Below are 15849 nucleotides of genomic sequence, written 5' to 3'. Positions count from 1 at the left end.
TTAGGTTAAGAGTCCTATTTTATATTTAATGGGACTCTCCTTTAAAAATGTCTTATCCAACCTACTTCCTACAATGAATTAGGCGTACCTATCTCCGCGCTATAAGCTAAAAGTTGAAAAGAATACATCTGTAGTCTATAACTTTTTTGAATTTATTTAATAAAAAATTAAATTGCCTTAATTCATAAATTGGAAAAAAAAGTAAAAATGGAAAAAATTGTTCCAACTTTCTATTTGTTCGTTTTTTTCCCCAAATGCCAAAGAAAAGCCCTTGAGGAGAATTCCCCAAATCCATAGCGAGAAAGCTTTCATCTTGGATGCTTTGAGGAGAAGATTCGTGTTGAATGATAAGCCGAAAAGCAAACCCCGGAGGAATGTGAAGATAGTGAAAGCCGGTGGAGCTAAGGAGGTGAAGATCTCTAAAGCTGAGACCGATCCCGCCATTGATTTGGACGGGAAATCTGATGATCCGCAGATGTGTGGAGCTTACGCTTCTGATATATATGAATATCTTCACAGTATGGAGGTTGGTACTAACTAATTTAGTATGAATTTGTTTAATTTTGGCTGTTTACATGAGATATGTTAATATGGATTTGGTTCTGGTTTTGATGATATGTAAATTTCTTCAGTAATATTTGGATTTGTTATCTATTATCAGGCGTAGTTCTTTACTTGACTGTCAATGAGGTTAGGGATTCAGATTGTGGTGTATATTTTTCCTATAATATTAGGGCTTTCTACGCCATTGATCCGAGAAATGAGTTAGCACTTAATTTTAGGGCTGATTTATTTGGTAAATTAGAAAGTTCATAGAACTGTTTAAATTAAATTTCAGTTCAGTGACATTAAGTTGATATAATGTTTCATTCAGATAGAGGCTAAGAGAAGGCCATTGTCGAATTACTTGGAGAAAATTCAGAAAGATGTAACTGCAAACATGAGAGGGGTTTTGATAGATTGGTTGGTTGAGGTGGCTGAGGAGTACATGCTTCTTCTGGATACATTGTATCTAATAGTTTCTGACATCGACAAATTGCTGTCGTGCAATGCTCTTAACAGGCAAAAGCGTCAGCTACTTGGTGTTTCCTCAATGGATATGCCCCACTGCTCCAACTCGGGCCGTTGCTATACTCTGTAACTTGTAATTGTAGTTTTTGTACTCTGTAACTTTTACCCTTAAAAGACAACTCTTGTTTTTCTTTTCCAGCTTCAATGAAGTGGTAATGTCTGTAGTTCACATGGTGTTTTTGCCTGAAAAGAAATGCTTCTAAGAAAATTAGGACTTCGTTTCTAAATCTACCGCAAATTTTGAGTGTGCAGGTTAATCTCTGTCATGGACCCGACTAGAAGTTGGGCCACCCGTTGGCTGCGCACTGGTACGCTGCTTCTTTAATTGTCGCTCATCCTTTTTTACCATTTTCTAGTCATTGCAGGAATTAAAATGATGACCCTTTTAAATACTTGAGAAAATTATGAAACTTATTGGTTTTGTTAGATGAAATTTGTGTTTTGTACGTACAAATGATAGGAGCTGTTACGATTCCCAATTATTCTTTGTCCAATATTTTCTTTTGTTATGTGCTTGAGAGTTCATTAGCTTAATAGTAATACCTTCCCATTTACTTTCCAGATAAAGAACTTGGATCCTTTGTCAAGGCATGCTATTGCTGCTGCCGACTGCCCACTCCAAACCTTTAAGGTGAATTTGATCCTTCAAGACTTTACTGTTTATATTTGGTTGGGGCTATACCACAAGTGCGTTCATTTCATATTTTCAACAGACAATCGTGACAAGATTTCTGGTTAATGTCGAATCAAAGCTTTTATCTTTTCAAACTGAAGGTATCAAGTAAGTAATAGCTCTCCAGAATTTGATTATCCTCACATTCAGCTTAGGACCGCACCCTATATATATATATATATATATATATATATATATATATATATATATATATATATAGGGGCGCGCTCCAGTGAGACCCCATAATTTTCGTGAAACACTAGGACAATGAATAAGACATATAATACTAATGAACAAAACGTATATCTAATGAACAAGATGTATATACTGATGAAAAATAAAATTTAAAAAATTCGTAATGAATAAGACATATATACTGATGAACAGGGCCGTATATACTGATGAACAATGCAGTATATGCTGATGAATAACAAAATTTAAAATATTCTGCTCCCTCCAGGATTCGAACCCTGTGAAAAAAAATCACCCTCCAGATACAATATCAGCCATAGGATTGATAAAATAAACGCACCAGATCGTGCCCTAGATCTCACTAAAATTAGGGGGTCTCATTGGAGCGGCCCCCTATATATATATATATATATATATATATGTATATATCCCTGTATATATATGTAGGGTATAGTTGAACTACAAGTCTTTTTAAAATATAAACTAGAACTATATAGTTGTTGTGAAGTCGCTGTTTGATCGACAAGAAGTCTTGGCCATATGTGCAGAACGACCTTGGTTCAAAAGCAGAGTACCTCCGTTACGATTCACACACACCTACAAAATTGAAGCTTATTTTATGTGTTTTGTTTTCCAGTTGGACCATGCTACGAAGATCAAGAGCACCCCCGAAGTTGAGAAGTACTATGCCATAGCTGTATCTACAACACGGCTGCATTGGGACAACTTCTATTCTTTCATGTAGTACTTATCAGGAAGGTATTGCTCCTAACGTTATGAGTTGTGATGTTTGGTTAGTGTACTTGCTTCTTGATATAAATGAGCTGAATTTTCATTCTTTTAGTTTGAAATGTTTGGCAAGGTTATAATATGATTTTTATTTCTCATTAACACACTTTTTTGTGCATGAAACTTTTAAATTTTGTTTGTTTTTCTAGCAAAATAATGTATTCAGTTATATCATATATGTATGCCATTTCTTGTGCTTACAGATGAGTGAAATGCATCTGATTGGTCAAACTAGTGAACTCACATGCATGCTCGAAGAAATCTCATGAGGGAAATGAAGAGCAATTTGAGCAACTCATTAAGATGGTAATTAATGTTTGATTTTATCCCAACTCCCAAGACATGTTAATGATTCTTCATGCTCATTATGATATCAATCTAACTATGAAATGATATTTTATTGAAGGTCGAGTTGAGGCTAGGGGAGTGCATTCTGAGGCTAGAGAAGCAGTTGGCCGAGGCGAGGGTTGCTCGGTTGGGTAGAGTTGAAGACATGTTAACGATTCTTTATGCTTGTTTTAAATTTTTGTACACACAAGAGTGGTGGAGTTGTGTTTCATAAGTTCTTGAATTTTGTTGTTTTGCAACGAACTCGGATGGAATATATACATGATTATATGGTTACAATTAATCTTTGTCTTATATATGTATGATTAGATAGCATTTGTGATTATAGAATCTAACATTAATCTAATTTAAACCAATTCGTAAAACAATACAAAATATATAGGCTATAGATGACACTAAGTTATTAGACACTCCTAAGTGTTACAAAAGCATCCTCTAATAGGACATTCGTGAGCATCCTATTATGGTGAGTGTCCTATTATATATATTGTGACTAGCGCAAATAGGACTCTTCTTGGAAAAGTCCTATACAGGTGAAAGTCCTATTATATAACATATTAGGACACTTACGAGAGTCCTATTAGAGAAATTTTGTTGTAGTGGATGGAGATTATTTTGTGTTGTGTTTATGGCCATAATAAATAAAATATTTTTTTTATTTCAGTGTGATGCAACTGAATTTTGTATGTATGAATTACATTATATCGAATTTTAACAGGAAATCACTTAACGTTGTAATTTATAATTATAAGTTCTAAAAAATAACTTCATACTCGACAAGAATTTAATCACCTTAAGCTGTTGACCGAGAATGGTGATGCTGATGCATGAAGTGAATCATATTATTTCAAAATTTTTTATTTGGCAAAATTAAATTGATAATCAGGTGTTGAATATGTGAAGTCTCTTGAAAAATCATTGTGAGATTAAAGCATTTTATATTCATATTGTATCGTTTTATTTAGAATTTCAATGGGTGAAGTATCGTGAAAAATTAATGCGTGATTCAAATTTTATTTTTAAAAAATTATTTAAAATATCTCCTTTTATGATCAAATTAAATCGAAGAAACAATTTATTAAGCTAAAACTATTCTACAACACAAAAAAATATGAGAAAAAATAAAAAATCATCATGGTTCTTGCTGGATGATTAAGTCAACTATAGTTTGGCACTAGCTACGAAGTGAACAAATCTTGCAAGCCGTTGTCACACTTTTAATTTATTCCCACATATATACACACATATGGAGAAAGAAATATATATATATATATATACACCTCACATTCCCTTAACATTCTCCCATCAATTTCAAAAACATTCTTTCACAAAAGCTTATAATATACTAGTATACTATCATGGATCCACAAAGATCACCACCGCCGCGGGGTGGCGGCAGCAACAGAGGTATCCGGGCGGCGATAGCGGCGGCTGCGGCGGCCGTGTTTGGCGGTTACCTAGTTTTGTTGGTGGGGATGCCCACAAACGCCTATAAACAGACATGGCTGCCGCTGCTCCGAGCTAAAACCACCACCACTTACTTCGGAACTAACCAAGGTTTGCTAAATTAAATAACATGAATATTATTTATTGATTTTGTGTATTCATAATAGTAATTTGTGTGTATGTGTGTGAGTGTTTTTTTATTTTTTTAAGCTCCAAAGAACTAGTACTCGATCCATAATAAATTGCTAAAAAAAAAAAAATCAGAGTTTACAATATCAAGAAGCCAGAAAAATAATTCCGACTTTCAATTTGTGGGGGAGTTATTATTTTTATTTCTGATAATTCTCAAGGCATGATTTGGTTACTTTAGAATCTCCTTTTGGAAGCAGTACTACTAAATATATGTATGTAAATAATTAATTGGATATTTTTGTTAATTTGCAATTTATTTTAAAAAAAAATTAAGGGATCAATCAATCCATTTTAATTGAAATTGAATTTTACACGGGTACGTAATTAAGTAGGAGTGAGTATTTCCCATTCAAATTTCAAAATTTTAATTCGTAATGTTTCCTTAATTCCACTAATAGAAGGAATATTAATATTCAACTCCATCCTAATTTTATTTAATTTATGTTGTTTACGTGTTAACTAAAAAAATATGCATATATATCAACCCACACTTTTTTTTAACTCATAATTGTAATTTGTGGGAAATTATTATTATTTCTATTTCTATTTCTGATCACTCTCACGACGACGTGACGTCACTTAAGAATTTTCTTAATTACTCTTTCCTTATATTCTTTTATCTCATTTTGACACGATAAGTACATGCATTAATAAAAACATATATATAAAAAATCCAAATTATAAACTGGATATTTTGAGTTTCTTGATAAATATTACTCCATATCTCGTAACTCGCAAGTCGACATACTCGCAGTTTCATTTCTGACATAGTAATTTATTTATTTATTTATTGTACTATTTAATGTTTAGCATTTAATCACTGGCCATATATATTTATTTATTTTACTCCTACATATATATGATGTTGTTTGCAGGTGCAACGTTCTTGGTCTTCACATCTCCACTTCTATTAATTGCACTATTGGGATGTGTGTATCTCCATTTAGGCAAGAAATCCGAAATTAACAATATTAAGAGGTGGGTATACCTTAATTAATTTCATTATTCTTTTATTTTGGATTGTATGTTAATAATTTGATTTTCTTAATAAAATTGGTGATAAACAGTGGGGATGGAGAGAATCGGCTAGATATATGGAAGAGGCCAATGATCATCAAAGGCCTAGGAATTGTTTCAAGAATAGAGCTTGCTTTCTTTCTCATGTTTATTGCTCTTCTTATTTGGAATTTGGCTACCTATTTCCACAACGATTTTGCCAAAATTACACCCAAGTCCGCCGCACAAAGTGGACATAAAGTGTAAGATATTTTACTTTCCCACTATTTATTTACATGCAAGCACATTTATAAAATTTTATAGAGGGAGTGATTCAAATAAAAACTTCACCCAGTATAAAAATTATGAATCACTTGCATTAGAATCAAAATAAAATAAAAAATTACAACAATATATATCGATAACATGAGCTAAATATGAATGATGCTCGTATAAAATATGTAACATATAACATGTCTCTCTGTAGGTATAATAGTATGGTTTAAGATGAGCTCAGAATGACTATCTTTTATGAGAAGGGACAAGACATACACAAACATCTCAAATTTATAAATTTGATATGAACAAATTAATATATATATATATATATTTATAGGGAAGGGCTAAAATAAGAGCATTTCTTAAGATATAAAATAAGAATCATTTTCAGCCCTTAGATCATCAAGATCTACGGTTGATTCGTAATCCTGTTGAATGGATTTATATATGGTCCTGAGTTCGAATCCCAAAGGTAACAAAAAATTATTTTTCACAATTCATACATTTATACGGCGAATTCATACGTGTTCTACATAAAATTCATACATTAAAAATTGCTCTTATTTCTTATTTTAAGATATGCTCTCACGGTAGCCCACCCCTATATATATATATCCATACATTATCGTATTCAAACTAAGACGATTATTCATGTATTACATTGATTTGTTCATCTCAGATTCATAAAATTTAAACGTTAGTGCATGTGTAATTCTCATTATAACCATATCCCTATACTTGCTAAAGTTTGGGAGTATATATAAAAATAAGGTTTAATTTATCGAGTGGGTGGGGCCGGTTAATATGCAATGCAGGTGGGAGGCGAAGCTGGACATGGCGGCGCTCCGGCTAGGACTGGTCGGAAACATAGCGCTGACTTTCCTATTCTTCCCGGTGACACGTGGCTCGTCGGTGCTGCAGTTTTTGGGGCTAACGTCGGAGGCTAGCGTCAAATACCACATATGGCTGGGCCACATTGTCATGACCTTCTTCACCGCCCATGGCCTTGCTTACATCATCTTTTGGGCTTCCACTCATCAACTATCTCAGGTATATATATATAATATTGTTGAACCTACAAATAATTTATTGAACTTTTGGGGGCTGGAGGATTCGATGGCTGTTCATGTTCAACATAAATCCGCGTTGAACGTTGAACGAACGAATGCTGACCGTTAGATTAGATAAGATCAACGGCTGAGTATCAATCTCTTTTCTCTGCCTATATTTGTGTTTCTATACAACTTTACCCTCTATATATATATATATATATATATTTCATTTTTCAACTATGGCTAGTATCTAAAAATATCATGATGTTACGAGTGAAATATGGTTATATTTCTATTGTTGTTTTAAATTAATTCACTTGGTTAAGTGGTTGAGGTATTAGAGTTACGTGAGTGGAATAAAGGTGTCATTTTTATTATAATTTTAAATTAATTAATTTGATTGAGCGATGGATCCGGTACTAATAATAATATTGGTAAATAAAGGTATATTAAGAATTATAATTCATAGAGTATATTTATTAAAAATGAAAATATGAAATAAATATAATATTTTTTATAGACAGATCTGACAAAATGAGTACTTTCTTCATCCATAAAAAATATAATCTTAAAAGGGAATGACACGAATTATATAAAAATAGTTGAGTGTATTGTGAGTGAAGAAATAGACCTATCGTGTGGCATGATGTATTTAAAAATGAAAAGAGATGGAAGAAGTAATATTCAACTCCACGCCTTTCTTGATTAAAACAAAAATCGTATTTCTTGAATTCTATTTATTCTCTTAATTTAAAATGAGTTTGCCATAATATAATATATAATCATTTTCGTTTCTCGGTCCAATTAATTTGGATATTATTCATTTTATCCTTAGGTCAACGTAGAGAAGTATTAAATTAATTTATTGTTGAGTGATGGTCATAGGAGATGTATTTATATAGTGCGGCTTTGGTGTTTTTGTATGTAGTGTTATGCGGTGAGGATTTATATTAAATTTTCGATAGTGCTCTCATCTTTTACATGTCTAGCACGTGACATCATTATATATAGCAGTCTGCCAAATTGACCACACACTTTATTTTATTTAATTCCCTGCTTCGAATAATACTCAAATTAATATCTTCTGCAGTGACCAATCCGTGTGCTATATGATATAACATTAACACGATATATAAATTAAATTACTAGTGTAAACATATAATTAATTTTCTTATGATCAAATGGCCATTTCCTTCAAATTCATGAAAAAATGAGCTGCCTATTCACATTTAATTTATTTATTGCTAACAACACTATTTAATCTTGGTGTAAATTTTAGATGGTGAAATGGGAGAATACAGGAGTCTCAAACTTAGCTGGAGAGTTATCTCTTCTAGCAGGATTAATCCTATGGGCTACCACATTCCCAAGAATAAGAAGAAGAATGTTTGAGCTCTTCTTCTACACTCATCACCTCTACATTCTATTTCTCTTCTTCTTTGTGCTTCATGTCGGCATCAGCTTCGCCTCCATCATGCTCCCCGGCTTCTTCCTCTTCCTCATCGACAGATACCTCAGGTTCCTGCAGTCGAGGCAACACGTTCGCCTCGTCTCCGCTAGGGTTCTCCCGTGCCACACCGTTGAGCTCAACTTCTCCAAGAGCAAAGGTACGTATTCTAACATATGCATGCCCGGCCGGGCTCATTTCTAGGGTTTAGGGTTTAAGAGTTTTTCATCTGGCGCATCCGCCGTAATTAATTAACCCTTAATTGTGATTAATAGACCTTAACTACGGATTAGTGAACCTTTATTGAAATTGACGAACTCTAACTAAGATGGATGCACCGTATATTCAAATGTACAAAAGTTTTTGCCTTAATTAACGTAAAAACAATGAACCATTTGCACTTAAGGTACAAAGTAACTGCACTGAACTTGTAGTCTTGGGTTCGAATCAATTCACTTTAATGGTTAAGTACAGTTACTTTATCGATTCAGTACGAGAGATTTTGTAGTTTTCAAGAAAATCAAGGTTTTACCGTAACTCAACCCTTACCCTTAGTATCCCTAATGATATAGTATATGTTGTTGTTTTGATATATATATGGTTTTTTGTCAGGTGTAAATTACACTCCAACTAGCATCATGTTCATCAATGTGCCAAGCATTTCTAAGCTGCAATGGCATCCATTTACTATTAGTTCAAGTAGTAGTTTGGAGAGTGATAAAATAAGTGTGATCATCAAAGGGGAAGGAAAATGGACCACTAAACTCAACGACTTGATTGCTTCGCCCACTCCACCCGATCGTCTCGATGTCTCCATCGAAGGCCCTTATGGACCTGCCTCCACCGATTTCCTAAGGTACGTATTGCAATTCCACTATCCAAATAATTCAAACTTTTATCAAAGTTCAATTAATTAAACAATATTTTATAAGACCCTAAGCCCTATATATATGCATGCAATCGATCTTAAACTTTTACACAAGGTGTAAAAGTTGTCGGGTCTGAGTCGGATCGGGTCCGGTTAGGTCGGGTTTCGTGGGGTGTAAGCCTCTGTTAAATGCCAGATGGGATCCTCTGTCCCAGAATATTGTGTGTACCACGTGTACCACTCTTCATTTCTTTGTTTTATAAAAATAAAAATTATTATTATATTATAAACTCTAATTAGTATTTATCATTGACAAATTAAAATTTAAAAAAATTATATATCCTAACTTTGAATTAATGAACCCAAATAATATATTATTAATTCAAATAAATATAAAAAAATAATTATAAATCCTAAATGGATGAGTGAACCCTTGTTAATTATCTTTATACTATATACAAGCATAATAAATTAAAAGAGAATAAAAAATAATTTAAAAATATAAAGAAATGAAGTGTGGTACACGTAATACACACTATATTTTGGGACAGAGGATCCCATTTGGTTAAATGCGGACTTTAAAAAAATATCACCTTATATTTTGTAGTATAACCTTTTTTTTTAAGCATTTTTTATTGTTGGGAAAAAATTAATTTTCTACGTCCGCCCCTGTCTGTAGGCACGACCTCCTAGTGATGGTGGGCGGGGGAAGCGGCGTGACGCCGTTCATCTCCATCATCCGCGAGCTCATCCACACGGCCGAAACCCTAAACCGCCGGAGCCCGCGGATCCTCCTCATCGCGGCGTTCCGGAACTCGGCCGACCTAACCATCCTCGACCTCATCCTCCCGATCTCCGGCGCCCCGCCGCACCTCTCCAACCTGAGCCTCCAAGTCGAGGCCTACGTCACCCGGGAGAAGCAGCCGGCGCCGGAGAAGAAGGCCGCCCGCGCCGTCTGGTTCAAGCCGGCCCCGCTCGACGCGCCACTCACCGCAACCCTAGGCGACGACAACAACTGGCTGTGGCTCGCCGCCATCGTCGCCGCCTCCTTCGTCATCTACCTCGTCTCCATCGGGACCCTCACGCGGTTCTACATCTACCCCGTCGACCGCAACTCCAACAAGGTGTACGCCTCCGCCGCGAGGGGCGCGCTCCACGTGGCGTTCGTCTGCGCCGCGGTGGCGGCCGCGGCGACGGCGGGGTTCGTGTGGAACAAGGCCCGGAGCGCGGCGACGCAGATACGGAGCATGGAGGGGGCGACGCCGACGGCCTCGCCCGAGTCGTGCTGCTACAACGCGGATAGGGAGATGGAGAGCTTGCCGCAGCAGTCGCTCGCGGAGTCCGTCAACGTGCACTACGGGGAGAGGCCCGACCTCAAGAGTGAGTTATTTATATTTATTTTATCAACTGAAATGCGCTTCGTTAATAATATTTAAAAAAAAAGCTGATTTTTGATGAATGATGACGTAGGATACTTGTTTGAGAGGAAGGAATCGAGTGTTGGAGTTTTGGTTTGTGGGCCGAAGAAGCTGAGGCATCAAGTGGCCAACATATGTTCTTCTGGTTTGGCGGAGAATCTGCATTTTGAGTCCATTAGTTTCAGTTGGTGATTTCTTCATCAACTTTCTAATCAGAATCGTTTCTTTTTCTTGTTTTTTTTTTTGTTTTTTTTGGAAAAAAAATTGTGTTTGATGTCAGAATGTAATGAATTGGGTGCCCTTGTTCGTGAAAATGAGATGCGAGTAAAATAATTTTGCAATCAGAAGAAGTTGTTAATATGTTTTTAATATAATAAAAACTACGAAAACATGCAAAGAGGTTTCGTGGTGTAGTTGGTTATCACGTCAGTCTAACACACTGAAGGTCTCCGGTTCGAACCCGGGCGAAGCCAACTCTTTTTTTGTTTTTATTATATATATATATACATATATTTGTTTGACAGAAAGTGTTATGGCGTGTTAAAATTATACTCCATATAGTTATAAATTGTTAAATTTATTTGGTTTTATATTTTGGGGACTCGTTTGGTAATATAACATATTAATATTATATTTAGTGGACAAGTGTTATGATGTATTAATATTATATATAATTGAAAAAAATGTTATAATTATGATTGTATTTCGTACACATAATCACGTAAATCTATATAATTTTGTCAAATTTTTATTTTTAAAGGTTCATGTATATTATAACAAATAATATTATATATATTTATATATGTACTATGCACCCCAATCACATGTATTCAAATAATATTTTAATTTATTTTAAAAAAGCTATAAATGCTACGAGATTCTAAACAAAGTTCTAACTTATTGAGAAACATGATTAAGAGGGTGCTTGATAAGCTTATTTTGGGCTTATAAGCCAGTCAAATGATTATAAGCCAGTCAAATGATTTTTTGCTATAGAGAAAAAGAAAATCGAAAGTAAGTGACTTGAAAATAATATATAATGAAAATAATAAATTATGGAGTAATTGAATAATATTTATAAAATTATTATATAAGACTATGAAAAAATAAATTAGGTCTTAAAGAAGTTTATTTCTAGAGCTTATGAATGTACAAATTTATTTCATCAAACACCTTGAAGAAGTTTATAAGCTCTTGAATAATTTATAAGTTGTTTTAAAAAATTTATAAGTTTAGCCAAACATCTTCTAAGTGGGTGGAAGTTTTTTTTTTTTCCTAGTGTATGAAAGTTTTTTTTTTTTTGCATATAATTTATTATAAAATTATTATTAAAATAAATATTAATCTATATGGAGCCTAATAAAACAAAATTCTAACCACCACTCAAGAATTGTTTACGTGCACATCTTATATTTCTCTTCATTTTTCTATTTTTGAGTTCCCCAAATATTTCCCTTTTGCCCTTTTCCCACTCTCTCCCTCAATTCTCCTCCTTTTGCACGTACTTCCATGATGAGCCGTTATTCCCAATGAAAATTTCGAAATTGGCAGTTTTTTCTTTAATACTTTGCTGCTGATTCATTGCCTTTTACTTTAAACTTGAAACCAGATGTTATTCTGAGGTGAAGTTTCTTTTTTTCTTTTGTTTTTTTCCCCCCTCTTGTTTTGCTATAGAAGTTTGTTGATTTAGTGTTTTGTTGTGTTGTTGAGGAACATAATTTACTGCTCATGGGGTTTCTGTGACTGTGCGAGTCTGGATAAGGATTTATGTAGCTGAATTCTTTCAATTTATTGTTAGTGTGTGTGTGTGTGTGCGCGCACTAAATTTTTGAAAGTATTTGTTGAGTTTGTAAGCATTTCATGGTAGTTCTCTTGTGAAAAGCCTTTTTTTTTTTCCTGATTTTGGAGTAACTAGAGTTGCAAGAGAGGCAAGTTAGAACATTTGATTCTTACATATCCGGTGCTAATGTATTTTGAGGGCAATGGTAGTTACTTTTGTTGAAGGTAATTTTTGATAATTGACCTTCAAAATCGAGCTAGTATTATGATTTGGTGCTGAGCTATATTTCTGAGAGTTGCGTAGAATTTCAGCGTTACTATCGTTCAATATTGGAAGTCGAGAATTGGGAATATATTCAATTCCTTCTTGCAATTTGACTTGATCAGCTGTGATTATATTTGTTGTTTTGACATCTTGAGTGCCTCTACTCCCGTTGTTTTCACTCATTTGAGTTTTTATGTTTAGATTTATGATATTCAACACTTCTTAGAATTTCTCAGATTATTATTTGTGTATAAGTGAGCTTCTTGATTCTCAATCTTGTTAGCCCTTTATTCATTCTGTAATTATGCATTCTGTAATTATGCTTGTGAGTTGTGACAGTCCTCTAATTCCACAGTGCACAAAGGGGCTGGAAAATTGTTGAAGTCTTAGTTGTTAGGTAAAAGACTTGGTGAAATGGGGGGTTGTTGCTCGTCTTCCAGAAAGCTGCAGCTTCGTGGAGCGCCAGTGTATTATTATGTTAGTGATCAAACTTGTTATTCTTTAAGCTTTAGCAGTTTATCCTTGGCCATTTTGTAATAAGCAGTCTTTCCTTATGCTATGGTCACTTGGTTTTAATACGTTGCTTCATTATTCAGTACCCACCAGCTCCAGAAGAGAATGCATTCCCTAGTTCTCGCAGTAGTGGGCTGTTGCTCGATTTAAATCTGAATATGTCAGCTCCTGACACTTATCGACCCCCTCCTGCACCTATACCATATGATGTGGTTCTGGGGCGTCCACTGTCTACAGATGTTGGGTCGAGAGACGTGACTTTAAGTGGCAATTTTTTAGGAAAACATGGTTGCAAGGATCTCCAAGGAGCAAACTACACAACCCAATTGGGCATTCTTCTCCCCTCCCCTAAGAAAACGGATGTTGAGCTTTTGAAGTCTAATCCACTTACAGTAGCAGCAACGGATGAAGAGGATGTCTGCCCCACTTGTCTAGAAGGTAAATAGCTGGCTGTATATTTTGAATTTGCTCCCTTCTTTCCATATCTGCTTTATTATCTATCTTCTTTTACAATGTATCACGCAGAGTATGATTCAGAGAATCCTAAAATAATGACCAAGTGTAACCATCACTTTCACCTTTCATGCATACTCGAGTGGATGGAAAGAAGCGACACGTGCCCTATCTGTGATCAGGTTAGCTTGATGCCTGGATATACTCAACAGCTCGATTTCTTTTCTTTCTTTTTGTAGTGTTTTCCCCCTTCAATGTGGTAGCTTCTCTCACAAAGTCATGAAATCAAATTGGTTTCAATCAAGTCTGAACTTTTTGTGCTGATTTTATACAACAAAGCTTGATTCATAACTCCACATTGCAGGAAATGATATACGAATGGCCTGTGGGCGTGGCAAGTTGTGATTAAATTGGCTATTCTATGTATAGCTCTTCTTTGTTAAGAGAGAGGGATCCATGCGATTCTTTATTTTCTCTTCTTTAGTGCTCCGGATCAACATTCATTTGTACAAAGATCATTACACTTTGTAAATAGCTCAAACATCTCATCCCAGTTCAGCCTTATTGAGCAGATTAGTTTCTTTCATGGCAACGTTGAGAAAGAAGGCAGCAGCGTCGTTCTTCCTCAAAAGGGACGTTGCCACCAACCTAAGAATCAACGTTCCTTGCTGTGGTCTGCTTTGCAATTGTGAGCTGCATACAGACAGGGGATAGAATTACCACGATTCAAGATTTCTCTGTATGTAATGTCAAGATTAAGGTACAAAACAATGTACATAGCTTCTCCTTGTTTATAATTCATGTGTTGCACATTTGCAGGCTAGGTGGGAAGCTTGTTGTAGATTTGTTTGAATGTACAGATTTTATGCACTCATACATGTGATTGAATTGTTCTTGGCTTTGAAATTGTTGGTTTTTTGAAATATTTAGGAACATTTACTAGATTTAGTGAGCACCATTAGAAATGTTTTGGAATCTTGTATTGAATTATGTCCCTTTGCCCTCTAGAATGATTGGAGAGTGGTTATTTTACTTTGAGGTGGTGGATAGAATTGGCTTTATATTATTGATTAATTGATTAAATAATTGAATAAATTTGAATCTTGGTAAGTGTCACTATTACATGAATATTTTGCATCCCTAATCATCAATTATTGTACCCAAAGAAATGGCATTTATTGAGGTGATAAGTAAAGTTCATAGGTATGGCCGTATGGGTATATGGGGCATGATTTAAATGAGATTGTCTGGATTTTGTATCCGTTTTTTTAATTTTTTTTTTTGAAGGAATGTATCCATTTAGTTAGGAATATGTTGTGAGATTCATTCATTCTCATTTGTCAATCTAATTCTCTTTTCATATTTTCTAATTACTTGAGTTTCACCAAGGTTGAAAGTTTGGTAAGAATAATGGATATTCAAATATTGATATTTAAGGATGAATTTCATTGTTTAGTGATATTTCAAATTAAAGAAAAGTTCAACCTACTAACGATGATTAATTAGACAAGATTGATACCACATCCTTGGAATTAATTTAGTCTCAACCTATTATAATTTATAAGTCTAATGCGCGTTTTCAACCTATGCTTTGGAATTTCTTTTATGGAGCTAAGTCATTTTTATTCCTAATATACTCTCTTTAGCTCATTTTTACCACTTTCAAAATTAAATTTATAATGCTTATAAAATGTATGAGAACCTAGACGACGTGTCTACTTTGCTTGTGTATTTTTTTATTATTATTAATTTTTTTTGTCATGTTTACAGCTGATAGGTCCATTAATATTTAATAGTGACGCACACGAATTGTTCAAAATTTGTGTAGCAACCTTTTTTTTTTTCCTTTTTTTTTTTGGGTTAATTATTTATACATTTGCTATGTGTGTGTGTGTGATATACGCTCCCTCCATTCCGTGTAATGTCTCATTTTCTATATTGAGATATCCCATTACAAATGTATCATTTTTTTTGACAACATATTTTTTCTATATACTTAATATTTAAATAATTGTTATTAACCCACTCTATCTACTAATTACACATTTATTAATTTTTATGTTCAAAA

General features: G+C 34.4%; 3 protein-coding genes and 1 non-coding gene across 8 annotated transcripts; all 4 read left to right on the top strand.

Annotated features, from left to right (window-relative positions):
* Positions 1-205: 205 nt before the first annotated feature.
* Positions 206-3356, top strand: LOC131023636 (cyclin-A3-2-like; the record flags this gene model as incomplete). The annotated part of the gene is made up of 7 exons (XM_057953181.1): positions 206-526; positions 875-1379; positions 1634-1702; positions 1785-1852; positions 2574-2695; positions 2929-3031; positions 3132-3356. Coding segments are annotated over 2 exons (588 nt in total), but the record flags the coding sequence as incomplete, so codon positions are not given.
* Positions 3357-4366: 1010 nt separating this feature from the next.
* On the top strand, positions 4367-11121 carry LOC131020651 (ferric reduction oxidase 2-like). Its single transcript, XM_057949604.1, has 8 exons — positions 4367-4630; positions 5587-5689; positions 5779-5970; positions 6802-7036; positions 8318-8645; positions 9098-9341; positions 10033-10733; positions 10824-11121. The coding sequence occupies exons 1-8, from the start codon at positions 4432-4434 to the stop codon at positions 10961-10963; spliced, it is 2142 nt and encodes a 713-aa protein (XP_057805587.1). The 5' UTR covers positions 4367-4431; the 3' UTR covers positions 10964-11121.
* Positions 11122-11170: 49 nt separating this feature from the next.
* On the top strand, positions 11171-11244 carry TRNAV-AAC (transfer RNA valine (anticodon AAC)). The gene has a single exon. It is a non-coding gene; the product is annotated as a tRNA-Val (tRNA).
* Positions 11245-12168: 924 nt separating this feature from the next.
* LOC131020724 (probable E3 ubiquitin-protein ligase RHB1A) lies at positions 12169-14687 on the top strand. Of its 5 annotated transcripts, none has more exons than XM_057949732.1 (5): positions 12169-12393; positions 13171-13292; positions 13412-13766; positions 13854-13963; positions 14146-14687. In XM_057949732.1, exons 2-5 carry the CDS (start codon positions 13230-13232, stop codon positions 14188-14190), a joined length of 573 nt encoding a protein of 190 aa, XP_057805715.1. In that variant the 5' UTR covers positions 12169-12393; positions 13171-13229; the 3' UTR covers positions 14191-14687. The 5 variants fall into 5 exon arrangements, with proteins under 5 accessions (XP_057805715.1, XP_057805712.1, XP_057805713.1 ...); XM_057949733.1 differs by having other exon boundaries at positions 12190-12393; positions 13155-13292; XM_057949729.1 differs by having other exon boundaries at positions 13854-14687.
* The last annotated feature ends 1162 nt before the right edge of the window (positions 14688-15849 follow it).

The sequence above is a fragment of the Salvia miltiorrhiza genome, chromosome 4 (assembly GCF_028751815.1).
Source record: "Salvia miltiorrhiza cultivar Shanhuang (shh) chromosome 4, IMPLAD_Smil_shh, whole genome shotgun sequence".
Lineage (NCBI taxonomy): Eukaryota > Viridiplantae > Streptophyta > Magnoliopsida > Lamiales > Lamiaceae > Salvia > Salvia miltiorrhiza.
Note: the sequence above shows the minus strand (reverse complement) of the source record. Positions and strands in the feature narration are given on the sequence as shown.

Excerpts from the sequence above, each read along its gene's own strand:
- LOC131020651 (XM_057949604.1), top strand. The coding sequence starts at position 4,432 with ATGGATCCACAAAGATCACCACCGCCGCGGGGTGGCGGCAGCAACAGA. Across the intron at positions 4,631-5,586 it reads TTACTTCGGAACTAACCAAG|GTGCAACGTTCTTGGTCTTC; the intron begins GTTTGCTAAATT and ends TGTTGTTTGCAG. Across the intron at positions 10,734-10,823 it reads GGAGAGGCCCGACCTCAAGA|GATACTTGTTTGAGAGGAAG; the intron begins GTGAGTTATTTA and ends ATGATGACGTAG.
- LOC131020724 (XM_057949729.1), top strand. The coding sequence starts at position 13,230 with ATGGGGGGTTGTTGCTCGTCTTCCAGAAAGCTGCAGCTTCGTGGAGCG. Across the intron at positions 13,293-13,411 it reads GAGCGCCAGTGTATTATTAT|TACCCACCAGCTCCAGAAGA; the intron begins GTTAGTGATCAA and ends TTCATTATTCAG. Across the intron at positions 13,767-13,853 it reads CTGCCCCACTTGTCTAGAAG|AGTATGATTCAGAGAATCCT; the intron begins GTAAATAGCTGG and ends TGTATCACGCAG.